This window comes from Pelmatolapia mariae, linkage group LG15 (assembly GCF_036321145.2).
Source record: "Pelmatolapia mariae isolate MD_Pm_ZW linkage group LG15, Pm_UMD_F_2, whole genome shotgun sequence".
Classification (NCBI taxonomy): domain Eukaryota; kingdom Metazoa; phylum Chordata; class Actinopteri; order Cichliformes; family Cichlidae; genus Pelmatolapia; species Pelmatolapia mariae.
Genome location: NC_086240.1, coordinates 26,686,368 through 26,713,500, shown reverse-complemented (window position 1 = coordinate 26,713,500; position 27,133 = coordinate 26,686,368). Strand labels below are relative to the sequence as shown.

Sequence of the window (27,133 nt, the reverse complement as noted above, 5' to 3'; positions counted from 1 at the left end):
ACAAACACACACAAAAAATCTCTGTATTTCACTCTGGTCCATTTTGGTAGAAAGACCAAGTGACCAGCTTTCCACCAGCTAACAGCTAAACACTCAACACACACACTCAGTTTTTACCATATGTTTATTATGAAATGGTGGCGCTGTCCAGCTTAGCAGTGCAATACCCGTCACTACCCAAATGTGCAAAATATTAATACCACTGTGCATCTGCCACAGTAGGCAGGTATCTGGCTAATGGTGTGGTGTGGGGGAGTCTGATGGTTCCTCCGGATCTCACAGTTAGCAGAGCTTAAAAAACATCAAACACAAAAAGCCTTGTTGGTGCTGATTTCATTTTGAGGCCAAAGTATACGGAGGACGAGAGTTATAACTACACACAAAAGATATTTACACATTTTCTTCTGACCACAGCACTTTTTTCCCCTCGAGGCTGCCAGTGATTACTGGAGAAACCGCAGCACTTGTTTCAACTCTTGGCTGCGTTTTTTATGCTTTTGTCCAAATTTGTCCCTAGATGGAAGCGAAAGATATTACCACACTGACATGGGGCTTCCCTTTTCGTTATAAAAAAATATTAGTCATTAATGTCAGGGTTTTATGAAGAAAGTTTTCCGGTCCTACATGATTACATCAGGGTGTTATTTTAATCCATCGTGGTTTCACTGCCTTTGAAAACAGTTTTTAAAAGTTAGATGTTTCCACGGAAACTCCAGAGAAGCACGAGTGAAACCATAAAAACCAGGGAAGCTGTTTGGCCCTCAAGTCCAGCAGCTGAGTTGTACAGCTTGATGCGTCCTTCGACAGAGGGATAAACTTGTTTTCTTTGTGTGATGTATCTTGACACGACTGAAATGTCCAAATCCCCTGGAAGCAAAAGAAACAAGTGTGAAAAGAAGCGTTGGAAAAAATTAAAGCAAGCGCAAGACTAACAAAACCCTCACCGCTGTTATGTTTTAGGAACCCGTCTTTGATCATCGAGAATCCATCGCCTCCTGTCACCATGTATGACGGCAGCACCACCTTGTAAACCATCTCATTCTCGACGGGTTCATAGACAGGAACGCGGCATTTGGTGCAAAGGATGCTGAGGCTTTTGACACGATGCTGCGGCGGTTTGGAGAGGTCAAATTCTACACGAATTCCTGTTGGAGGAAACGGAGACACTATCAGTCTGAATCAGATGCACTGCACGGGAAGCCAGAGAGTAAGAACAGAGAACGTTCTCTCCAGCTCCTTATACATGTGGAATATGTATAATGTGGAGAGAGAGTCTTGACACAACAGAGTACTCAGGTTCTCTCTGGTGCTGACTAATTCCTGGGTCAGATAGATCCTGATTGAAACCAACCGGATGATGATATTTTTAAGTTCTTGCCCGGTTTCTAGTACTTGGACAACATTTGAGGCACGCTGTGCTTTTCAACACTGGATTTAAGTAAGTAGGGCACAATCTATCAAATGTAGCTGATGTTCTGTACATCCACGTTATTCATAGCTTCAGATTCTGTTGCGTTGCAAAAGACAAGACTTTGCTTTAAGTTTTCTCAATGAGGCAAATGTTGATGGCACAATCTAAAAACTAAGTAATGACACCATCTACATGAGTACATCTTTCCAGGTCAAACTTTCACAGTTCTTCATCTGAATGAAGAGGACTGTGTAACTTTAAACCAGAATATCAATGATGCAGTAGCTCATGTGGCTCAGGATCCTTTACAATTCACAGGTTTTTATAAAACAACAAATGTGGCCAGTTTGGGTGAAAACCCATTTGGTGAACACTGTATGGAAGTTGATTAGATTCTGACCAATAATATAGTAGGGGGCGCCACTGTGAAATTTGGAGAGATAGTCGCCTCAAAATGGCTTAAGCTCATTGTTCCTTTGGCCGGATGAGCTAAAAACTGTTCTCATAAGCTGAACATAAACAGGTATTTTAAAGGGGAGAGCAAATCCAAAGCAGCAGGGATGGGTGGGCTGTGTTCCCACAAAGATTTCTTCCTACTTCAGGGTTTCTCAAAAAAGTTCAGGTTCAACAGATTTAGATGCTTTACTGAACTCTTCCCATCCGGTACCATCATCATATTAAAAATTGAATTTGTCCAAAATGAGATGCAATTGATCAGACCCAGTTCTGGATGTAAAGAGTAAAAAGAATGCTTATATAAGTTTAGCTCATCTACTCTTTGTGGAGGTGTACAGAAGTTGTACAGAGATACACAGGAAGATGATGTTGAAGGGGACAGTGGCCAAATTTAGAGAATGTATGGCTTTTATAGTGACATTTGGTAACCTCATATTGGACTATCTGAAATTATGAAGTAAAAGCGCTAGAGGGCAATGACATAAGTTTTTGTACCAACAAAATCACAATTGTGCACTTCGAAGCTGCACCAGAGTAAAAGTCAGAGGATCACATGGTTCCACTGGACATCATTTAAGATTGTGTGCCAAAAAACTGCTGATAATTCTGTCTGAACCAAATAACCAGAGTAGATGTAAATGTGCAGATACCGGACACTTGAAGGAACTCTCCGGTGCTCTGGCCGTATCTTCCCACCGAGTGTTCGAAAGCTTTCCTCAGCGTGGAGCCCTTTAGCTCCACCAGGTCAAAGGTTCCGCTAAAGGGTAAGACGGCTATCAGGTCCTCCATTGTGATTGAACCTACAGAAAATCCATCACAGAAAACAGTTTTATAAAATCCTCTTGACACAAATCAGAAACTGCTTTGAAGAAAAATCCCAAGTAGTCAATAACAGGTTGTCCCAACGTTCTGACTCTGCACATGAAATACAGCTCTATGTTTATTTGACTTCACCATTCCTCGTGTGCTCGTCGATAGATGCCCGAACGCCTCCTCCGTTCAAGATGCAGGCGCTGACGTGGTTCCACTGGACATCATTTGAGAAGCTGATGTAGTTGTCGAGCTGAGGAACAGAAACCGGAAGCAGATTTCCTCGGTCATATGTGGGTCTATTGCATGTTGCTACAACTTCTCTACCTCTGACAGATGTATATGCTAGCCGTTATAGTGCTTTTATACTGTTTAGTTCATAGTTCTGGAACTTTGGAACAGATAGCACTGCCTACACTGCTAAACTGGAGTCAGTCTGAAGTTTGATTCATGGAGATGATGCTAACTGCTAACCCTCAGCTACAAGCCTCTGAGAGCTAGGAGGAGGAACATAATAGTACCCAAGTATTTCTATAAAGGCTCACCATGGCGTCGCAGATGAGGTTTCCCAGGTTGCATTCCTTAAAGCGGCAATCCTGAGTCGACCCGTTCAGGAAGACCAGAGTCTTTCCCACCACCTGAGCCGAGTAGTTGGCCAGATTCTTCTTCCATTCCTCCACATCAGCCAGCACCTCCAAATCTGTGCAAGACATTATTCAGTTTTAAAAACAGTCAAGCAGTTAACAGTTTTAAATGCCTTCTTTACTGCTTTGACACCAAGCTCCTAATCTACACGTCATTTACATAACCCACTCTGTCTGACCAACTAAAATCCACTCCACTCCATCCAAGCTCCCTGCTTCTCTTTTACAATCTTCTGATATCAAAAACAATAAAAAATCTGATAAAGAAAAGATGTCTGTTTGTAAAAAGCAGAGCTTTGGTATATGCACATGACAGCAGCTAATTTTATTTGCAAGCATACACAAGGTTATAAAAATACTTCCAGACAGAATCCTCAGGTTAATGACAAGATGGGGACTTTGAGTGTGGATCCTCAGAGGTGGTTGTAGCTCAGGAGGCGGATCAGGCCACCCACTAATTTGAAGGTTGGTGGTGGCCAAAAAGTATTTTTGGGCAAGATACTGCCTGTGTTCATCAGACCGTGAGTGTTGGATAGAAAGACATAGAAAAACATGCTACATAAAAACCAGCACATTTAATGAGCTCTTGCTCTCCCCATAATCCACAATTTTCAGCATAGCAAGTATAAAAGATGGACGTAGAGACTGGATCTAAACAATGAAATCAGTATGGAAGTGCCTTTAACCTGGATTCTTTCTAATGATCAGCAGGGGTTGCAAAAGAGAAATATAACTGGAAAATGGTCCTTGCCTCCCTCATCTGTGACCTTAAAGACTTTCCTGATGAACTGATGGTATCATATTGTAGCTTCAAATTATACTGAATACTAAAGAAGGTTTGATATTTGATTGCTATGTAAATTACGGCCAACATTACACTAATAAAAGACGGCGGCGACAGTGAGCGCACTCATCTTTTATACGCCTTCTTTAGCACAGTAATAGACATGGGTAGAAGCTACAATTTTAATGCATAACAGCATGTTCTTTTAACATCAACGGCTGTGCAGCTCGGAAGGTGTCCCAGGGGCTTTTGTGCTATTCATGAAATTTAAAACCAGAACCGTAGCACAAAAATGGCAAAATACATTCAGAGAATGTGAGCTCTAAATGTGACAGCCAATCAGATTTGTCCAATTTGTACCAAGTAGAAGAAAAAAGATCCCGCAAACTCTCTCAAGGAAAATTCAGATTTCAGCTGCTGAGGCAAAACATCCACAAAAGACACCAGAGATCCCTCATGTGTCCTGTCACCCTGTGACAACTACAATCAGAAATCCTCCAACAGCACAAAGACGGCACAAAGAATCTGGTAAAAAACAGAAAATGAAGAACAAAGATGGCAGACTCTGCTTCATTACCCTGTTTGATGCTGCTGTCCAGGAGGATGGGGTTTCCAGTTGACTCGACTACATTCCCAGCATCATCAAAAGAGACCTTCAGATAACCCAGATATTTTCCAAAGGCGTAGGCCTGCACAACAGGAACCTTTCGCCCGTCCTCTGAGGTCACCATGAAGGGATACGTACCGACTGGGACTTCAGTAGAAGGAGGAGTTCCTGGAAAAACAGAGCAGAAAAAACAAAAGATGGAAAGTAAAAAATGATAAGTTTTCTGAATATAAACTTGAATTATTGAAGTTATTGAATATAAACTACACACAGATTTTTTTTCCTACGACTAAAACATGTTCACCACACTTTTTAAAAAGCAGTAATTCACATCATAAAGTGTAAAAACTGTTGTCAGCTGGTCTTCCATTAATGGTCTAAACATCTCATCACTTAATCACGCGGCAGTTTCTCAGAAATGAAGGATGAAACTGCATCAAATGAGGCCTTCAGAATACCTGGAAGTCTCCAGGAACCACAAAACATCCTCAGCTCTTTGTGTCAAAGGGCACATTTGAAAAGCTTCATCCTCCACGGGAATCTTCCTGGAAGGAAGCCTCAAAACTACAGCACAGAACGGGCCTTCTGAAGTCATGTGACCTGGGCACAAAGAGCTTCTTGTAGTCTGATATCAACTCAGTTTGATCGGGTAGATTAAACTTGTTTGTGACATCACTCCGAGACAAAGATGTGAAATCTGCACTTATAAATATTCATTCATTCATTCAAAGAAATTCCAAACAGTTCTCTTTTTTTACTCTCCTGTTCTTCAGTAACATCCTTTCACTGCTCTGAGGTCTGATCTGTGCATTCGTGACACTTCCAGGGGAATGTTTTCCATCACGAAGAAGCTAAAGACTGAAAAAGAGCAACGTTTAGAATATGCACTAACCAACGCTGATTAATGATGCTTGGCTGTCTAAACACAAGTCCAATTCACTGTGCAGGTTTATCTGCACAACATCAGCACAACAGGAAGACTTCAAGGACTCTCTTCCTTCCTGAACCCCAAATAGTGATGACGCGCTGCCCAAGCCTCTAAGTGAAGGCAGTTCCACACTGCAGGAAAACATCTCTGTGCGGTTAGAGGTCCAAACCTCGTCCTGCCCATTTACATGCAACACTCCAGAGTTATTTATAAGAGGCTCACTCGCACAGACAGCCTGTTTACTCCAAAGCGAGTCAGAAGGATGAAGACTCAAAGTTTCCTCCCATGAAGAAACAAAGACACGCCTCACAGAGACGGACTGCGGGAGAATGAAATGCATGAAGCAAGATGTAAATGATTTTACAAGATGCATGAAAGAGCAGAGCCACAGCAGCAGATCGAAAAAACGAAACTAAGATTGGATGGATGAAAAATCAGGTCACTGTTTTTACCGCCTGACCATGAAGAGAGCAAAATCAGCTGAGGTATGAGGAGGATTTTACCCGTCTAAGTAAAATCTGTTGTTTCGCTTATAATGCTAATCAGCATTGTAGGACTTACAACACTGACAGACCACTGAAACAGATTACTTAAAAAAAAAACATAAAAACAAGCAAAATAAACCTAATTTAAATGCATTCAATAACCTGCTGATCAGTTTTAAATCATTAGAAACTGCCTGAGCCTTCAGTAATAGTGTGAGCCCACAGTGTAGGTGACAGATGTGACAGCTGTATTCGCCTTGCTACCTGTATACAGGAACGTGTTGGTGTGTCCGCCGATGACAACGTCGACCCCACGGACCTTCTTGGCAATCTTCTGATCCACAGTGAAGCCAGAGTGACCGAGAGCGATGATCTTATTGATCCCCAGAGTCCGAAGTTTGTCCACCTGTACCTGTAGAGAGGTCACCTCGTCCAGGAACTGCAGGTGAGGTCCTGGGGAGAAACACTGGCACCGGTCAGTTTGTGCATGTCGGTCTGCTTTTCTGCCAAATCCAAAAAACAGCACAGGCACTATTTTCATATTTATATCTGTGATTTATCATAAGTAACAGTTATTTCTGCTGTGACCAACAAACTTCTGTGAAGAGGAGGAAGAATAGAGTATTTCTATGTCCTGTCCTTATTTCAGTGTTCATGCAGACCTGAAGACCATTTGCTGGCCAACAGACAAGGATGTTTTAACAGCTGTTAGAGAGGTGGAAGAAAGTGTGTCGAGTTAGATAACAAAGTATATTCATCCCATTGTAAGGAACAATGAATGGTGTATGTTCCAACACCTGGGACCGGCCGTGGCAGCACATTCAAACCCGGAAGTCTTCAGGAGCCCCAAAACATCGCCAGCAGATCTGCAGTCTTCGTGTCAAAGGCACATCTGAACAAATCTGACCTCCACGGGAAGCTTCCTGGGGAAATAACGACTCGACTACAACACAGAATGGGCCTTCTGAAGTCACGTGACCTGGGCGGATGGATCAACGGTCTTCTTGTCTGGCCACAGCCCCAGCTGGCATTTTTGAAACAAAGAGCTTTAAGAAGAACTTCACAGCAACTGTGAAGCATGGCAGTGGAAATGTTCTGCTGTGGGGTTTCTCCACTCCGCCGGTGCAGTCATTACCAGAACACATCTAAAATGCGTCGTACTTTAGATGTTTTATTTGACGGTTGTTTCCAATCTTGTCCAGTGAAACACTTTGTAACCTCGATTTAAAAGGATCTTAATAAATAAGATGAATGGAGGATTATGGAAAGGCCCAAATCAGAGCTTGGGTTTTAATCCTCATGGAAATGCTGTGGCGTTATTTTCCAAATTAAAGCGTGATCCCAGTTCCTGATACCAGTTACTTCCTTTCACTGGAAAACACTACATCCACTGATGTATTTGTTCATTAATAAACCATTAAACAGTTTCCATGGGACTTTTTTCACATTACTGTAAATGTGTCAGAAGCTCAGAGGAGCCACTTACCAGGCTTGGAGAGAGCTGGTGTTTCCTGTGTGGTGTACCCCACCACGCCCACCTTCTCTCTGCCAATGGTAAATATCTTATAAGGTAAATAAGTGATCCCAAACGTTGCGTTCAGAGTGTGGTCCGGTTTGATGTTAGCACTGAGAATGGGACACTTGATCTGTTCCAGGAATGGTTTCATGAGTCCTTCGACTCCGTTATCGAACTCGTGGTTCCCAAAAACCTGAAAAAGAAAACAAGGAATGAAGAGCTTGGAGACAAATAACGGACTGATCAGCAGAAGTTGGTTGTTACTCAAAACACCCCACCAACCAAGCTCACGCTGTGTCCTTCAGTTTCTTCTGGTTTGGACCACTGTAGCTGCCTTCACATCAGCCATGGCCATGAAGCCGTCCACTCACTGACTAAAACCGCGGAACCTTCTCAAACATTGCTTTCATATGAAAAACCTTCTCTTGCTTTTGAACCTGTTCTGGTTATATAGACAGAGTTTCTTCTGAAAACTTAATTATTTTCTTGTTTCAGTGTTTGGGGCTAAAATAAAAATCCTGCTGCAGCTGGATAGTGTAGTGGTAAGAGGCCGCAAGTCAGATTCCTTCCCAGTTTACAGTAAGGGTCCTGGCTAGGCCCCCCATGCCAAAACACCAAGCCATGGAATGCCGCGGCTACGTCCACAGCTCGGACACGACACATTTCACTGCATGTTGTACTCTTTATGATTGTGTACGTAATCAATAAAGCTCCTTTCTTCTTTCTGTGTGCACTTCCTGCACTTCTATAAACTCACCACAGACCTCAAACCTTCATACAAAGAAAACTTTAACCTTGTTAAACTGCCCAGGTGTAATTTCTGTTTCTGGTGATCAGAGTTGAGCAAACAACTCGGAGACCAAACAGCAGTTAGTGGAACAGGCCACATTTAAGCCTGGAGGTGGCTCATCAGCTCACAAGCGCTTATTTAGGAGTTTGCTGTGCAGGATTGTACACCTTGAATTCTCCTGTTGAGGTGACACTTTGTGCAGAAACGTCTAGTAAAACACCCTGAAGCCTCTGAAGGTGAACAATGACAGGAGATAAGCTGGAGTTTCCAGGCCAAACCAAAAACCTTTGACTGGGGCAAAGATGACCTTCAAATATGGATGGTGCGAGTTTAAGTGGGCGTAGTGTTTCACCTAGCAGCAAATTGTTTTGCCTTATGGAAACCTGCTTTGTTGTGTGCTCACAGTGAATTTTTTCATATTTTCACATAAATTAATTAAATGCAATTAGGATTTTACAGTAATGTATTTGGGTAATTATCAGATCAGACCGTCTGAATGCTTCACGTTACAGAGCCGGGATCCTCCCTCGAGCCTACAGCTCTTACACTAACTCAGGGACAGCAGCACCATGCACTCGGGCAGTGGCGGTCCTAGCCTGTTTGGCGCCCTGGGCGAACACCCCCTCTGGCGCGCCCCCTGCCTATTTGCCTGACAGCGCGTCAGGCAAATAGGCAGGCTCCATCCCCGGCCTCTAGCGACTGTGGAAGTCGCTACACTCCTCCTCTTCTTTTCTCTTTTTTTTTTAAACTTTAAAAACGGGTTGTGTGTGAGACTTTAAATCAACAAAATATAAAATATACATTTTAAATCGTTATTGATCCCTTTACCCCGAGTCCTAAAGTGTATATTTATTTTCTTACTCTTCTTATATTTATTGTTCGTTTACTTGCACTGCTGTAACTGGAGCCTCGTCGTCTCGTCTCTCTATATACTGGACTTATGTAGCGGAGATGACAATAAAGTTTACTTTGACTTCAGCAGCAAGCAGGCGCACCGAGGGCTCTCGCGCTCACTTTCACTTATAGAATTTTGAAAAAACATCGGTGCAAATTATAAGTCTGTATCATAATGTCTGCTGTTTTCGTGTCTGTTGGTTTGTTTTTATTTTGTTTTTTTTTTTGCGAGTTGGTAAATTTTGCTGCTCCAGCCGCCCCGCCCTCTCCTCCCTGTGCCGCAAGCAGCAGGTGCACCTCGCAAACGGAGGGCGCCGTTACTCCCAGCTAATGGGCGATAGAAAACCGATCGGTGCCTTTGCCATTCCCAATATGCGCTGGCATGATGTCGGGGCAGCATGAGTACGAGCAATTTTTTTTGCCGATGCCCGTGATGCCGCCCCCCACCACGATGCCGCCCCGGGCAACCGCCCGTGTCGCCCGTATCTAAAACCGCTACTGCACTCGGGCTCTCAGCTGTTCTGTTTCACCCCTCTGAGCTGGTGCACATGTGGCTGTGCTCTCCAGATGTGAGTAAGCAGCTCTCTCTCTGCCTGTTTTGTGCTTTTTTTCTTCAAACTTTGGATCTCATCAGCTGAGAAACATTTTCTAAACTTCCTGCTCAGCAAAGGGGGGATTTCAGTCCTCCACTGCACTTCATCAGACCCCCCCCCCCAAAAAAATCCTTGTTTGTCTGGTACCAGAGAGGTGAAGGAGGTGGAAGGGGGGGCCATGTCTGTGTGGGACGGGTAATTACGATCACTACCATAGAGAGTAATCTGATTACTCAGCATCAGTTAACCCAGCATCTACAGGACCTGAACAGCGGAGCTGGGCAGGACAGGAGGCGCTCCTACCGTGGCGTCGTAGCGCAGCTTGTTCATGAAGTGTGCCGCCTCGGCCCCCTTGTAGAAGTTGAACCACACGGTACCCTGGAACTGGTCCCCGGCGTCCAGGAGCAGTACGTTGTTCTCGGTGCTGCGGATCCTGCTGACCTCCGTGGCTCTCCGGGCCACGCCGGCGAAGCACTGCCCGTTAACGCCGCATTTCCCGGAGTTAACGTCGGTCTCCTCCACACGAGCGTGTACGTCGTTGGTGTGGAGCAGCACCAGGTCCCAGACCGCCGACGAGGACGCGAAGAATCCCAGGAGGAGGAGGAGGGGGAGCAGGCGCACCGCTTCCATCGCTGCGCGCAAAAACAGTGCAGGAGGAGCCCGGAGCACGGCGGCTCTCTCTCCTCCTCCTCCCCCCGCCCTCAGACCCGCTACCTGCTCCGAGGGGGCAAATAGAGCATGAGAACCTGGAGCAAGTTTTTCATCTTTTTGGAGCTTCGCCTTCTTTGAACTGTGGAGCAGGACACATGCTCGCTCCCTGCTTTTTTCTGAACTTTCTGACGTTTCACATTCGCCTGATGTTTGTTCTGAAACACTCAGTGTGATGTTGAGTTCACGGACTCTGATAAACGTGCTGCATTCACTGTTTGAGAACAACAAACATTTCAGACCCAGTGCCCAGTTTTCTTAAAACGAACCGGCCACTCTCACATAACCTTAAATATAAGGATTAAACCTCCTTTGATCAGTCCTTATTATCCAGTCCCCTGGACACCAAAGTGCTTGCTCATAGGGGGTCATATGATTGTTGGGTATTTTGTCTGTATTATCGTATCGTATACCTTACAATATAAAGCGCCTTGGGGCGACTGTTATTGTGATTTGGCGCTGTATAAATTAAACTGAAATGAACTGAATAGCGATGTAGCAGAAAGCGGCATCTGGTCAGAAGGACAAACAACCAAATGTGGAAGAGTTTATTTGTCCAAAATGAAACATATCTGCGGTGGTCGGATGTGGGGTGATTGACGGTTATGGCCTCCTGAAATAAAGACGATGGATGATGTAGCACTTTTTCTTCCCACCAAGGCTTTTGGAAAGGGAACAGCAGCCGTGGCAGTGAAACAACAATCTAATAATCTCCACATTTATTCTCAAAATGATTTATATCTTGGTTTCATCTGTCCAAAGAATTTTCTGAAGATCTGCGCAGCTCTTTAGATGCTTTTTTGTGAACTTTGACCTTCCCATTCCTGAGTGTAACCAGCGGTTTGCACCTTCTTGTAAAGTCTGTGTATTTCATGAAGGCATTTCTTGAATGTAGACCTGGACAGTGATACTCTGGCCCCTAGAGCATCACTTTCGTGGGTTAAAAGTTTTTTTTTTAAGCACAGAAATAATTCTGTCATCATGCATGTTTTCAGGCCTTTTGTTGTTGCCGAGCTGCTCAGTGACATTCAGATTTTTCCACCTCTAAAATGTTTGCTTTCTCTCTGGTTTATTTTAAATTTTCAGCCTAATGATGGCCTCCATTAAATCACTGACCTTCCTTTGGAGCTTTTATTTTAGAGTTTCATGGAAAGAGAAATTTCACTGTGGTGAGATTTCCAGTTTACAAACCAAGTGTGCAAACCCTGGTGGACAGAAATGTTCCTTCTTAAGCAAGAGTGTAATCAGTCCCACAGAGCTCAGTTTGATCTTGTAGCGCATTCCTCCATTCATAAATACAAACCCTGAGACTTCAAAAAAGACACCAAGATTAGTTTTTATTCCACATCTCACTTCATCTTAAAACCCACCATCATATTAGAAAACTTCATTTGTACAGCTCTCCCCGCAGCACCCCTACCTGAAGCATGTTCCAATGGGTGTGACCTGCAGAGCTGAAAGATGTGCCAAAAAAACCGCAGTTCCTCTAACGTCCACTAGTGTCCTCTAAATATCCAACTTTACAGCAGAAAGAAACCTGTTCAATAAAGGTGGCCATCACAGCAAGTACATCCATCTTTTGGATCGGTCAGTCCGATTTGGAGAAAACTATCTTAAATCTTTACAGGTGTAAAGAGAATCTTCACTTTTATGAGGATCCATTAAAATAAAAGATATAAATATAATAAAAATAAGCAGCTTTTCTTCCAACATTACATACACAGAACCATTTACAGCTCACTGCACAACACACGTAACTAAACAGCAGGAATGTTTGACATCTTTATGATTCAGAATTTGTTGATATATAAATATACTTTTCAAAGATTTTCATCCTGCTCTGTGATGGCGAACAAACAGCCGAGCCAGCACGGAGACAACAGAGTTGTGAGCGTGACCGTGGCCTCCTTTTGGATGTCAGCATCATTTTCAGGTGATCTGTGAAACAGGACGTGATGAGACTGCAGGGATATCACTGCACATCCATCAGGCCCGTGACCCTCTCTGCTCTCTAACTTCATTCAGCACGCCTTACATGAGCAGCTCAGTCCTCCGCAGTGACACGACCTTTAAATTTACCCTCCTCTGCTGCTGTAAAACACTTTGACACATGCTGTACAAACACAGCTGTTTTACTGCCCCATACAGACATGAACTCTCTGTGTACACAGCACGCACACATGCACACAGTGTCCATGTGCAGAAACACACATAAAGCTCATCTATCCTCCAGCTCGCTTTACACTTGTTTATTATTTCTAATCGTGCACAAACACTTCAGTGAAGCTGCTTCACCTGCAGCGACGCTCAGACTGGAACGAAATGTCCTCACAGCCTTCGCTGATGGATGACTGAATTGAGATGGGGCAGGAAATAAACAGCTGAAGGTGCCGCGGTGTCGACTTACTTTTTGCTCCTTTATTATGAAACCAAAGAAAAAGATGAAAAAAAAACAACTACAGACTGTGCCCAGATGTGTTTTGCTCAAAGTTTAAAAAAAAAGAAAGAAAAGATTTTATTAAAAATGTGACTCAGGGTGGTTTCATGTGGTGTACAGCAAGCCTTTTTGAGTTCACACCCGACATCAGGCCGGGAAATAATTGTCAGTTGACAATAAAATCTAATAATGGTCACCCCAGCGTTTGCATAAATGAAACAGTCCACAAGCTCCTTCTGCTGTTTCAGGAAGTCTCTCCAGCAAAGATGTGAACTCGGAGGCAAATTTCTGCTCTGTGAACAGACCAACACAAACCTCAGCCCTGGAAAATGTAATGTTAACCAGAATCCGCAACAGACACGTCTGTAAAATATGATGCTGCGCACAGAAAGAACAGAGCAGTCAGGAAGACGAGAGAAAAGAAAGAGAGAGCTGAAAACACGGCAATGGTGGAGTAAGAATGGAACAGGAATAAGTCCCCGGAGTTATGTTCATGAGTTCTGTCCTCTCCAAAGTGCATGAATCCCCCCTGTGGTGAGCCTTTAATGCTTCGTGTAACCCCTTCTGCTCATATACAGTCTGGTGGATCTTTGTGAGTGAGCATATTTGGAAAACCACCATCACCGATGGAAGAGACATGCAAACAGAGCTTTCCCTCACAGCGTCCACGGCTTTGCTGAAATGGACTCTTTGTAAGCCACAATCTGTTCAGTTAGAAGTTCGATATGTGCCGCTGTCCCTTCGAACACCAGCACAGTGTCTACACGTGAACCTGGGACAGCGGCTCAAAGTGAAAAATGTTCCTATATGAGGCTTGAAGGTCAGTCTTGAAGCATAAACACAGCAAGATATCCCCCAATCACACTCAGGAAAGGGCCTCCACCTGCCGTGACTGGAGGTGAGAGGAATAAGACCAAAAGCTATTCTGTCATCGTGAATCTGCTTCTCAAACCACCAATATGGGACAAACTCTGCATCACAGTAACGAGTGCACAGTCATCTCCTGGTTTCTCAGAAAGCAGAACAGAAACCTCCCTAACGTCTGTGCTGGGGTTGGCTTTATGGTAAATTATGAAGTCTGTGAACGTGTTAGTCCTCCCCCGTGTCTGCAGAAGCGACCACACAGGAAATGAGTTTCAGTTCTGTGTTTGGCTTCAGCTGTTCAGCAGGTGAAGTCAAATTTAACCCAATAATTCACTCGACCTCAGACTTTAATTATAGTGCAGCTCGGACACAAAAACATCTCATTACGCTGAGCTGCTCCTTCTAACCTGAATAACAGATGACTTGAGCACAGGAGGTGCGTTTGTTTTGGGTTTTTTCAGACTTGACAGTCTCAGTTTGTTAAACTGTCTGCACACTTACACCCACAAATCAAATGGACCCGGTGAATCCTCACCGAGGTTCACTATGGTAAACGATTAAAAGATGTGGCGTTTTTATCGGGATGACCTGATAACAGCGTGTTCAGTGTTCAGCCCTGAAGTTAATGCTGCTGTTTAATGCATAACTCAAGTCTTTCCAAGAGGAAAGAACTGCAGAAGACACAAATAACCAGAAGTCTTTGCCACCTGGTTCTATTAGAGGTTTATTCCTGTTTAATTAGAGTTCTTCCTTAAACTGTCACCAAGTGATGCTTGTAGCAGCAACACTGGTCAGGTTTACGTTAAAAAAAAAGAACAAATATGAGGGGAAAAACAATAATCCCTGCACCACAGCACTGCTCAGCAACTTAAGTGAACAAGTTCTCTCTCAATGGGAGAACGTGACAAGAGAAATAATAAAAGACTTTCTGTTGTTGTTCTCTAACTTTTTTTCATAAATGTGACATGTGAATGTGCCACAGCTCAGTCATCATCTTTACCCATGTGTCACTCATGAAATCAGCCTGCAGTCACAGCATGAATCACAGCGTGACTCCTAACCCGAGCCAGTCACACCCACAGACGGCGCTCTCTCTCAGGCCTGGTATCTGCTCAGCGAGGGCCTTTTTTCACCCGTGAACTAGGCTTTTCACTCCACGATAGCAAAACAGTACACAGACTTAATATTTAATGAGAGAAGCTCTGAGCCGCAGACTGATTAGCGGCGTTAGTGCTGTTGAATGGCGCTGGCTTCAGTTTCAAGCTGTTGGCTTTGGTTTTGGCTCCAAACACTAAAACACCAAACCTGGAACTTAGTTTTCACTGAAAATGGTGAAAAAGCTTGGAAACATTGTGCTTGTTGGAGTCTCCTTGCAGTAAACTCATAAGCACAAGCTCTTAAGAATGACAAACTCTTACTACAGAGCAGGGCACTACTGCGCCTGCACACCCAGGTAAGAGGACTTCAATCACATTAATGAGGCTCGTTTTAGTGAAAATGGACCATACTGCTTACTTATCTTTATACTCTATTCTTCTCCCTTATCTTTCCTGCTTGGCTTCTCATGTCTTTTGTATAGTCTCGCTTATTCTCTAACCCTAAGAGAGTCTCCCAGACTTGTTCTCTAAAAACCTAAAGAAGAATTATGGATTTGATCAACTGGTCCCTTAATGAAACTGACACCCTCCTGGGCTGGGGAGAGCCTGATTGTCGTGCGGAGACGTTTGCTGCCGGATACTCGATGGTTGGTTGCATCGTGTGTCTAGCGATACTCTCAATGGAGGATATTGACCATTGACCAACATCTACGGTAACAGAGTTCTGGCTGATTGGAGCTGGCTCGGACCTGGCTTATCGAAGAACAAGAAGCGGCTACAGCTGTTCAAAATCCCACAAGGCTGGCCGACATGATAGACGATGGGCAGGGCTGTGAGTACTCAGACTGTGTTTTTTTGATCTCCCTGCTGGAGCTCAGTCTGGGGGGAGTTCTTTTTTCTCCTCGTCTTTCCTCATGTTGTGTATTTTCCATGGTTATACCTCTCTGACCTGTCTTCCCCGTGATGTTTGTGTAATGTATGTATGGTCGGAAGGGTAAGATGGTGCTGGCAAGGCTGGCAGCCTTAACCCAATTTCCCTCGGGATGAATAAAGTATTATCAATCAATCAATCAATCATTCAATCAATTGAACCAAACCTGAGGCAGAGCCTCATATAGCCGATCTGCAGCTCCTGCAGGCCGGCACGTTCAACTGCATTTGTCTCCTGGGTTTCTGCCGACTTCCCTTCCTGCGCTCTTTCATGTCATGTGATTCAGTTTTGCAGTCTGGTATCACTAGAGGGCAGCAGAGGGCAGGGAAAGCATTAATTTAGGTACAAGTCTCACACAGAGCACAACAGATTTAAATGAAAGAAGCAAAAATTCTAACCTGTCAGCTAAAGTCTGTGAGAATTTCATTATGTTTGGACACCGCCTAAAGCATACGAGACCTGCAGCTCATTCCAAACCCTTGATTAACCTCAAAGGGAGCGCCCATTGTTCCCAATTCTACACGTCAGCTGCACTTTCATTTCTGCTTCACTGTATGATTCATCTGAAGCAAAATAAATCTTTGAAATGATAAGCTGCTCGATTAGAGAAGGAAGATCAACCTGCCTCTGAGACCTTTGATTGTATGGATGTGGAGAGCCTGGATACTCTTCCCAATCTTTACACTGCCATTTTGCATCACATGCTACTCTGGGAGGAAACAAGTGTGAATTCAGTTAGTCCAAGAAAAGGAAGGCCTGAAAATGTGCCAGATGTGTGAATTCAATTTTTCTTTCTGTCTTTTTTAAATTTACAATAGAAAGTAAGCTTAGCATTATAATTATGTATATTTCACATCTCAGAACACAAGGATGGGACAGGAAACATCGCCCTCTCCTTCGCTGTAACTGCACCAAGACATTTGATGGAAAACACACTGCAGAAATGGAGGACATTAAAATAAAGGCAAAGCAGATGAAATCAAAACTCCATAAAATAAATGATTAAAGTCAGGACTACTTAAAGCTGAAACAACATCTGGAAAACCAGAAAGAAGCTCACCTAAACTGTGCCTTTTTACTACTAGTCCCATTCACTCAAACACATTTATATACATGCTTTTTCTATACCTAACATGTACACACACTCACACTCCAGAGTTTGTTTCAGCTCAGGCTGACCTCTCTGAGCAGCTCTGTGAGGATCTTTAGGAACAGTTCTTCGGGTTTCTGGAAGGATGTTCAAAGCTCTTCTTTGGATGTTTCTGCCTTTTATTGTGTTCTCTGTCAGGATGATCTCACACTGCTTCAGTAATGCTGAGGTCAGAGCTCTGATAGAGTTCCCCTGTGTGTTTCTATCCAGGTTTTACTCCACAGCAGTGTGTTTGGATCATTGTCAGGCTGAAACATGAATCTGCTATAATCAGATGTTTCCAGATGTTACTGGATGATGGATCAGACTCTGATGGAACTTTTCTTCTTTCATAATTCATCAGTTCATCAAAGATCTCCAACACCACTGACTGACCTGCAGCTGAAACCATGACAGAGCCTCCACCCTGTTTCACTGATGGCTGCAGACTCTCACAGTTGGACTTCCTCCTGACCTCATCTTATATATACTGATCATGATGTGGATCCATCTCTCCATCAGACCTGTTCCTCTGATCTTCAGACCTCAGCCTTTCCTCCTGTTTCCCTTCATTAAGAACGGCTTCCTGTCAGCCGTCCTTCCTCTGAGAAGGCCTGTGATGAGGCTTCAGAGAACAGTAGATGATCAGCTGACGGTCCTGAAAATGACTAGAAAATCTGTCTCCTTGGAAACAAAATATAAATAAATCAGGGCTGGCTCAAGACTTTTGCACAGTACAGGATTTGGTAGCTTTCCTTTGGAATTTTCAGCGAGGTCCGAAGAGATGTCAAAGATGTTAACTATGCTAGAAAATCAAACTCAGACTCTACATTTATGATCATTTTTCAGAGTGCGCCAGGTGGAAGTGAGAAGACGAGCGGAGACCTTTTCTCTGTGTCTCATTAATGTTAACTGGACGCGTTGCAGCCTCCTAATTGGATAATTGTGTCTGACTCGATGTGAATAAGTTGTTCTAATGAATCAGGCAGTAAACGGAGTCCCGTGGTGGTAATCAGTGTCTCCCCTAATGAGCACAGCTTTTATTAATCCCCTCTCATTTCAGCGGCGCTGACTTGCATCTGACCTCGGTGTAGATGAGATGAAATCCCCCCACAGAGATCAAATGCACCATGAAGACTCCACATGGGGGGCAGGTCACCATTTCTCCTTCCTTAAAACAGCTGCAAACCCTCCAACAACACATCAGCTCGGATTCAGAGCCGTGAGTAGAGGTTTGGTGGGTCACAGAAGATTTCCTGTCAGAGGTATGAAATATTGGTGATGTGTTTATTTGTTTTCTGACCTCTGATGGAGTTTTCCTGGTTACTGTCCCAAAGCCTGATGTCGATCAAATATGACATTTAGAACATGTGCAGGTGTCACAGAGCTCATGGCCTGGTTTAGATTTATGCCCACTTTTCATTAAGAGGCTGGGTGAGACGATCTGCTTCCCCTCCTTTCGTCGACCTCTGTTGGATCCCCGTATTCTGGCCTCCTACCTGTGACACCAACCTGCTGAACCTTTTTCTTTTTCCAGCAGAGGGCAGTAGAGTGAAAGAGATGAGTCTGGGCCAGCCTCTCAGAGGCAGAAGAGTAACAAGTGAAGCAGAATTAAAGCTGATTTGTCTCCATGCGTGTCTCTGTGTGTTTGTATGAATAATGGACTGGTGGTGCTGGTCTGTTATCATGAGGGATGTTTGGGTATTTTGACGGTCGCTCTGGGGGAATAAAGGAAATGGATGAGGGTGTGTGGACCAGCAGAGTGACGCAGCCTTTTCCTTTCAGCCTTTCGTACTCCGGCTGATGGATAACAACGGCTCTCCAGAGAGAGGCCGGCCGTATCAGGAGGACAAGAATGCAGCGGGCGTACGGCGAATAATAAAACTCCTCCTTCACGCCTTCATCCTGCTCGTCCTGCATTAATACCGCACGCAGTGACGGCGCGCACCCACGGATTCATTCTTCTTCTACTCTCTGTTGCACCTAAAACCCATTCGACGGCGAAGGTGACGGAACATCAGCTGCCATCTTTGTGAACTTGTTTCACCTTTCCTCCGAGAACATGGAAAATGGAATTGAGTCACGAGGTTCTGTATGAGGGATGAGACCCTGTAGATGAAGGTGATTCGTGTCCTGCGCTCACACTTGGCTCATCCGAACCCGAACGAACGCCTGCAGAAGATACCTGGACAGTTTTGGCTACGTTCACTCTGGATTTCATTTAATCGTTATTATTCATCTCTGGCTCTCTTCCACAGCGTGTCTTTGTCCTGTCCTTTTCCTCTCACCCCAACAGGTTGTGGCAGATGCTCACCCCTCCGTTCTTCCTGTTAAAATGGAGTTTTCCTTTCCCACTGTCACCAAGTAGTAGCTTATAGAGGGTCGTTTGATTGTTGGGGTTTTCTTTGTATTATTGTAGGGTCTTTACCTTATAATTTTAGGAGTTCATTAGTGAAGAGGCACTTCAGAAGAAGCACGGTTTCTAATGACCAGCAGTGGGTTAATGGTTTCAGTTGTTCATTTCAAGTTTAACTGAATGAAAAATCATGTTTTTCTTTCTTTCAGGGGAAATTATGATACTCACCAGAGTGAAACAAGGGTACAATGGGAATCTCTTGCTCGAGCTTTGTTTAAAAAAAACAAAACAAGATGGTGATGGCAAAAACAAAAACACTCAGCTTGATGCTTTAAAGCAGTAATCTTAACACCACTGGTTGGCGTCACAGAGGAAATGGCCATCTTTCGTGTAGAGTCAGTGACTCATTAACTGCCTTATAGGGGAGATTTTTCTAATGACTCAAACATTTGGATTTTATTAAGGCTCAAAGTTTCAACGATTAATGATCAACGATTAACTGACAAATTACATTGTTTACTTTGAGGTACTTGATATCCAGTTTTTATTAAGGTCCCAGATCCCAACAAACACAAAAACACTGTTTCATATGCAACTTCAAAATCTAATAAATTGTGCATGTCACCGCCTGTCATTTAGGACAAACTTTAGCACATGCAGGCCAAACAGCTCATACTCTATCACATTATTCCTAACTCTCTTCCTGAGTAAATACAATAAGGATAAAAAGGAAGGTTTGTTCTTAAGGTCTCGTGCAATGGTCTTCTTGCACTCCTTTTATTTCAGCTGCTGTCCTGCTGGGAACAGTTTTTGGGCTTCAGTTTGGATGCAGTCAGACTTTTGTTTGGCATACTTTTATCTGATACTAATACTGAGTCACGTCACACGCATTTTCCCTCCTGTGCCAAGCAGAAAAATAACTCTAGCCAAAAAGACACAAACAGTTTCTCAGAATATACTGGCCTTCATCTTCTGTGTGATAGTTTCTATCATGTTCAACATAAGCACCATTTCATCGATACAGGGTGGCACAGTGGAGCAGCGGTTAGCACTGCTGTCTCACACTGCTGTCTGGGTCGGCCAGGGCCATGTGGGTGGAGTTCCCATGTTCCTCCAGTGTCCTTATAGGTCCTGTCTGGGTGCTCCGGCCTCCTCCCACAGTGGTGACTTTAAATGGGTCGTAGGTGTGAATGGTCTTTCTGTGACACACTCTCCAGGTGTGCACCAGCTCGCCACGAGCCTGAAGTGGAAGGATGGATTTCATCCATACTGTCATGGTCAGAAGTTCACTTCACCAGGAGGAAATCTGCTGCACGTGCTCCTTTGGGACCTCTGACTCTCTCATGGTCACAGATGGACCACACTGGAGGATTTTTATTCAATGTTATGATACAGAGACACCACATTTGCTCCTCCCGTGGTCAAATTAATGCTGTTAACATGACCTCCACTCCTCATGTACTGACGTTTCTCCAACACTGCCATCGCCTTTTCTCTCTTTCATGCTGTTTGTGTTGTTTCCTGTCTGTTGTTCTTAGCGATTTATTCCTGTTAAAAAGGAGTTCTTCCTCTCCACTGTCGCCAGATTCAGCCCATAGAGAATCGTGTGATTGTCGAGGTTCTGTTGTTATTATTGTAGTGGCTTCAACTTATAGTGTGAGAGTCTAGAGCTGATAATCCCCACACAGGCTGCTTCACCTGAGGTGGAGCAAACAGCGAGTGGTGAACACAGTGATTTACAGAGAAACCCATCTGTCAGCAGAACATGGGAGATACTACAGGTTAAAGAAGGCTCAACACCCGCCAACGCGCCGCCGCCCACCTGTCACGATTTGCGTCACGATCTCCTCTCCGGCCGTCGGCGCACATCAGCTGCCAGCGACGCGCCTCCCACGGCGAGCACAGCGTGGAAGAGGTCTGATGATGAGGTGAGATCTGCTGCCCTGTCAGAGCCGCTGAGAGTCAAGACCTCAGCTTCAACTCAATCTGTCAACCCGTCCGTGTCTGAAATCCTTCCAAACAGGCAACGAAGACATCGGAGAGGCCCCGAGGACGGAGAATCAAACTGAGGTGCAAGGGGAACACCGGAAGGGGTTTCTCTACAAAACAAGATGTCATAAATGATGGAGAGCGTGTTCTTCTCCTCATACGCTGATGTCATTTTAAGCCTCAGGTGTACCGTCTACCACCCAATCAATACATGTCAGTAGGTACAAAGAGACACGGCAATCTTCCAGAAAAACACGGTTTTATTTTTACATTCACTCACATTCAAAAATAAGCAATGAAGACTTCTGATGTGTAAATCACAACTTAATGTGAATCTGAGGGGACTTAAATTGCAGAAACAGAAATAGCAGAATGACAGATCGAGATCAAACTGACAGAACAAACTTCATCATGCCTGCCGTTTCCTCTCCACCCGTCTCTGAATCTTCATTAGATTCTCGTGATTTCCGCTACACGAAAAGCTTGGATGTTTTCATTCCTCGTTTTCCACCTCTCATGTTGAGAAAAAGCCATTAAGGTTATTATCTGTTTAAAGACAATCATTACCACCACCGGAGCAGCCACGCTTCTGAGGATGAAATCTGCAGTTTGTAAACGCAGTCACATATCCTGGCAATCACATTTTCTTCTTTTGAAGACCACAGAGATGGAAAACTTAGATCTGCTTCCCTAAACCAGCCTCTGACTCTTCTGCTTTCACCAGCACTTCCCAGAAATACAGACAAATATTCAGGGGCTGCACATCATTTGTCAAACGATGAGGGGATTAATAAAATATTTGATTAGATATATGAACAGGAAATACTGCAAAAGCAGTTCAATAAAAATAAAACAGCCAACAGCTCACAGATTTTACTGATCATCTGTATTTTATTAGTCATGAAATTGTAATAAATCTGGTAAAAACCCAACATGAGCTCATTAAATGCTTTGCTCCATTATGTGAAGAGTTTGCATCTTCTCCCTGTGTCCTGGTTTCATAAAGGTTTCTTTTCTTAGGGGTCACCAAAGTGGATCATCTGCCTTGTTCTCACCCTATCCCAGCATCCTCCTCTGTCACTCCAACCCTCTGGACGTCCTCCTTCACTACAACCTACAACCTCTGTGGTCTTCCTCTTTTTCTCCTCCCTGGAGGAGCCGCTACATTTAAAGGATTTTATACTGGAGCGCTTCCTGACACTCCCCTACCCCCACTGATCCGAGCTTTGGGCTTACAATATGAGCAGACTTAACCTGCAAGTTCCACATTAAATCTGAACCTCACGTTACAATATAAAGCACCTTTAGGTGACTGTTGTTGTAATTTGGTGCTATACAAATAAAACTGAATTGAACTGAATATAAAAGGTGAACACAGCAATTGATCACCTGCTGATTGATGGATGTTCTTTGGAGCCAGAGGTGACCATGTTGTACAACCGAAAGCCTAAAATATGAATAAAGGTACCATAACACACTTGTTGGTTTTCAGCAGTGACTCTGGTGTTCTGCCTGCCGCCATGTCGTTTCAGTCTCGGGGTCTGAAGTCACGATACATGGATGGAAAGATGGATTTCCTCTGTTTGTGCTTCTACTACAAACTAAACTCTGACCAAATGTCATCGGGACAGAAAAGCACAAATTATGTTGTCAATCAGTCCCTCACGTGTTGAGCTGCACATTTGCACAACGACGCTGGAGTAAGAGCTCAAAAATCATTACAGCCTTCATCCTCCGAGCAGGAAATGTATCCCCCACTCTTGGGTAGAGGGTGAAAGTAAAATGAGCATCACAAACAAAACATAACAAAACGATGACCTTCGGGGAGCTGGGTGGAGCGGCAGATTGCATTTACAAGTCTAATACAGTCGGCATTCAAACACACTCACCGGTCTCCGGGATTTCCGAGGACGAAGAGGGAGCTATCATCGTTGGCTTCGTGGTACGGCTCTGACGTAAGCCTGTGCACCCGAGAGCCTGAAAACCAAAACTTAGTTAAACACATCAGAAAAATGGAGCAGTATGACATTTTGGGAAATAACTCTTTTCAACCTGACAGGAATATTTTCCACCTGGAGCCAGGAACTTCCCATCCAGATGTCCACAAGGACATCCACAGTGGAGAGACTCAGACTACCCCTTAGCACCCATTCCCCCCCACTTCAGTTAAGTAGTACTCCTGAAGTTTTCTATTATCATGTAAAGCCACATGAGGGTTTTACTGTTAAACAGTGGTGCCAAGGTTAAGGTTACTTCCTCTATATGAGACATTTTTGGTGAATAAATGACTTTATAAAATAAATAATTGGTTTTATTGTGAACTAGCCCCTTTTTCTAGAAGGCACAGTTTCAGAGATGTTCCAGTATGACCTCAGAGCCAACACTTTCAATCACTTTTCCAAGGTTTTTTAGGTTAGTGTGGTGGTAAAGACGAAGAGTGAAGAAAGCAGCAGGTTATTCTGAAGGAAGGTTATAAGTCACCTACCCAATCAGAAAAAGACACTGAAACTGTGAGTGCTATTTTTCTAAATAAACAAACAAACAAACAAAAAAAATCAACCTTGAGGGCTGAGAGACTGAGTGAACATGGAGATGGCATAAACTGCAGTTCCTCAAATGTCCACTTGAGGCTCTAGGTGAGTTAGTCCCCCCAAAGACTTCCATGTTAAAAAGTCTGCCTTGTTTACAGCCTGATATTTAAGAGTTTTGGCTTCTCTGAACAAATCTATCTCTTCATAACAACTGTCGGGCTACCTGAAGGGTTTTCTAAAACGACCATCTCCAGTCGTTTTCACCGCTACGCGAATAGTTTGCAAACGATAACCATGACAATCCACTCACAACCAAAGCCATCGCAAGAAGGTGCCGTATAGCTCTTTGCAACCAGTCTCTAGTAACTTCCAGCAACCACTCGCCAAACAGAAGAGAAATGTAGTTTTTTTCCCTAGCAGCTGGTAGTTACCAAGGGTCGCACTGACTGGTATCTAGGCCTCCATGACTGAGGCTTAATCACTGCTCTGGATGCTGTAATTAGGGGATTGGTCACTTTGATATTGTGACCATAAAATGCATGATGACACCTTGATGTCATTCCATGTTCTGAGGCATTAACCTCAGGGTTTTGTCCCAGCCCTGCCCCATAGCGACTGCTGGCCTGCACCAGTGCCGTTCGAAGAGCCGATGAAGGTTTAAGGTGTGACACACTTACAGTTAGTAGAGATTATACATCACCAGTCCAGGATTTCTTGGCTCCTTCAGAGTTCGTGTGAGATGTTTGCAGAGTGTCACAGGCCATAAATCAGTTTGGGGAGAAGATTTAGCGTCCACGCAGACATCAAAAATGACTTGGATTAACATTTTGATGAGACGTAGGTGGAGGAGGAGAGGAATATTATTCATTCATTTCCCCACACATATTTTTTCCCAGATGGTCTGGAAGTTGGAGCCAGTGATTTGCTGCTCACACGCCCACTTTTCTAACCTTGAGGCTGGTCGGCAAATGACAGCAGGCAGTTGGAGCAGGAGGAGGATAAGAAATACTTTCTGCCCCAGAAAAAAAGGAGGATCAGGGAAAAAGATTGTGCAGAATGATGCTGAAGATGAAAGAGTAAAGTTGTCTTATAAGAAGTAAAAACGGCGCCTTAGCACGGCCGTCCAAATCAGCGTTGCTTCTCTGCAGCATAAATTTTCATGCAAATGTTTCACAATAGTTTGTTGTGAAGATTAGATTTTCCTTCAACAAAAGCCAGATGGTTAACGGTGTGTGAAGTGCTTTTGAGATGGCTCGATACCAACAGCAGCCTGCCGTTTGTGAAAGGAAATCTCTCCGAGCATGCTCAGAGACCCGGGGGTGCTTCAACCATGACATGATTAATAACCCTGCACTTAAAATAGGCTTCACAAATAATTATAGGAGATGGATGGGGGAAGTGAAGTTTCTGAATCAGAATCACTTTAATTACAGAGTACAAAGGACGAGGAAGGATTTGTGTTGGTGGGATCAGTGCCGAGTCAAAGCAACGATAAAGGCGAGGTCCTCCGGAAGCGAGGGTCTGATACCGCCAGGGAGCGCTGGGTTAGACCGACTCAGCACAAAAAGGCGAAACGTGCACCAAGCGACGTGGAAAACTCAATTTCCATCACATTAATCCATCAACGTCCTCTCACCGCTGACTTTGTTTGATGTTTGGTTGCATCAGTGCCGACTCCTCACAGCAGGTTTCAGACAGAGGTCGGGTTTGATCTTCAGTTTGATCTTCTGAGCTACATGCAGTGAAGTGATGAAAGGGCCGCTGGGTTAAAGGTGAAATGACAAGAAAAGGGCCAAAATGAATGCAAGTTACAGTGGAAATGATTGACCAAATGACTGATTACATCGTTTTAGTGGGAGCGTCCACTCATCTGCAGACGTCTTAAACATCTGGAGCAGAGGGTGGCATCACCCAGGGTAAAAACAAGAACTCATGCACAACAAAAAACTGAGCCCCGAAAACAACGAACAACAAGATCCACTCAGAGAGCGCCACCATCTGCCAAGGCAGCGCACAACAGGCAGTATTTACTTTTAAGGGATTAGTATTATATTTTCTCTATATTCAGTTTTCTTTGTTCCTTTAAGTTTAAGATGTTTGTAGTGCAGCAAAACCAGTGTGAAGTGCAGCTTATTGTGTCGTTTGCCCCACTGAAACTTGTTTTAATCTACCATAAACTTTATGTGGATATAGTACATGTGCAGCACTCACTGTTTAGTACATTTTGCATTTTGTTTAGTACAAAGGCACCCATGAGTTCATCTCTGCTTTTCTATTGGCGGATTTGGAGAAAGTTGACTGGACATTGGTCTGATCCAGACTCAGGAAACTGAATCGGGCACGGTGGAAACAGAGCTGAGGTTTCTGACTTGGGTCGGTGTCGTACTCATGCAGCAGGCCAGCAGCAGCAGCAGAGCTCTAACAGCAGCGACATCATCAGCATCTCTTTGTACGTTTGCATGTTTTTTCTACTTAAACCCAAACTGCTGCCACGGATCATGGAGACGATGACGATGCGTTCTCCTCACAGTTCTGGGAAACTTTTATTACACTTAAGGTCACGGTAACATGTTTCCATCAACTCGGTTATTAATATTTACCCCACCTGTCTCTTATCAGGTGGTGACACAGAGTGAAAGCAGAAACAGCACCGAGCTAGTTCAAATAAATGAATTTCCTCAGTCTAATTACTTTTCATTTTATTTATCCTGGGCCTGATGCCGCCTTAAACATAAAAGACACTTGTGTATTAAATTAACACTGAAATCAGATCACGCTCGGCACAGGCAGACAGCCAAAGCCAAGGTACTGGTATCAAATCAGAAACAGAGGAAGTTGGATCGGTACACAGCGTCAGAAAAAGATTTATCGAATAACAAACTGTGCAGCTGTAAAACTGTTAGCCTGGATGTTTTCCAGACCACAGACCAACCCGTGATTCTGGTAAACAATAAAAATGTCATCCCTACATCACAGCAGGAAGATAAACCAGAAGAATACTCAACACAGGAAGGCGACAACGGCAAATCAAAAACAAACAATATCCCATAAAAACGCTGTAAAGCGATTTTCACAGTCTGCATCAAACCGGAGCCGCCATCTTGATCCTGTTCCTGGTCGAATGTGGTTTTATTGGCCCCGCGTGAATCAGCATCTCGGTAAATCTGTGACAT

General features: G+C 44.0%; 1 protein-coding gene across 1 annotated transcript; it reads right to left on the bottom strand.

The window, feature by feature from the left end:
- Positions 1-106: 106 nt before the first annotated feature.
- Positions 107-27,133, bottom strand: LOC134642734 (snake venom 5'-nucleotidase-like). The gene is made up of 14 exons (XM_063494686.1): positions 27,049-27,133; positions 23,319-23,406; positions 21,308-21,395; positions 21,139-21,192; positions 20,504-20,680; positions 10,222-10,632; positions 7,612-7,834; positions 6,390-6,578; positions 4,683-4,880; positions 3,223-3,377; positions 2,822-2,930; positions 2,518-2,667; positions 945-1,145; positions 107-867 (listed from the first exon to the last, which is right to left on the bottom strand). The coding sequence occupies exons 1-14, from the start codon at positions 27,131-27,133 to the stop codon at positions 692-694; spliced, it is 2,304 nt and encodes a 767-aa protein (XP_063350756.1). The 3' UTR covers positions 107-691.

What these genes read in the sequence shown, in the direction of transcription:
- LOC134642734 (XM_063494686.1), bottom strand. Translation starts at nt 27,133, where the DNA reads ATGTCACAGATTTACCGAGATGCTGATTCACGCGGGGCCAATAAAACC. An exon ending in TGGCCGACCCAGACAGCAGT is followed by an intron (nt 10,633 to 20,503) that starts GTGAGACAGCAG and finishes CCCTCGGAGCAG; the next exon opens with GTAGCGGGTCTGAGGGCGGG. An exon ending in CGACGAGCACACGAGGAATG is followed by an intron (nt 2,668 to 2,821) that starts GTGAAGTCAAAT and finishes GATTTTCTGTAG; the next exon opens with GTTCAATCACAATGGAGGAC.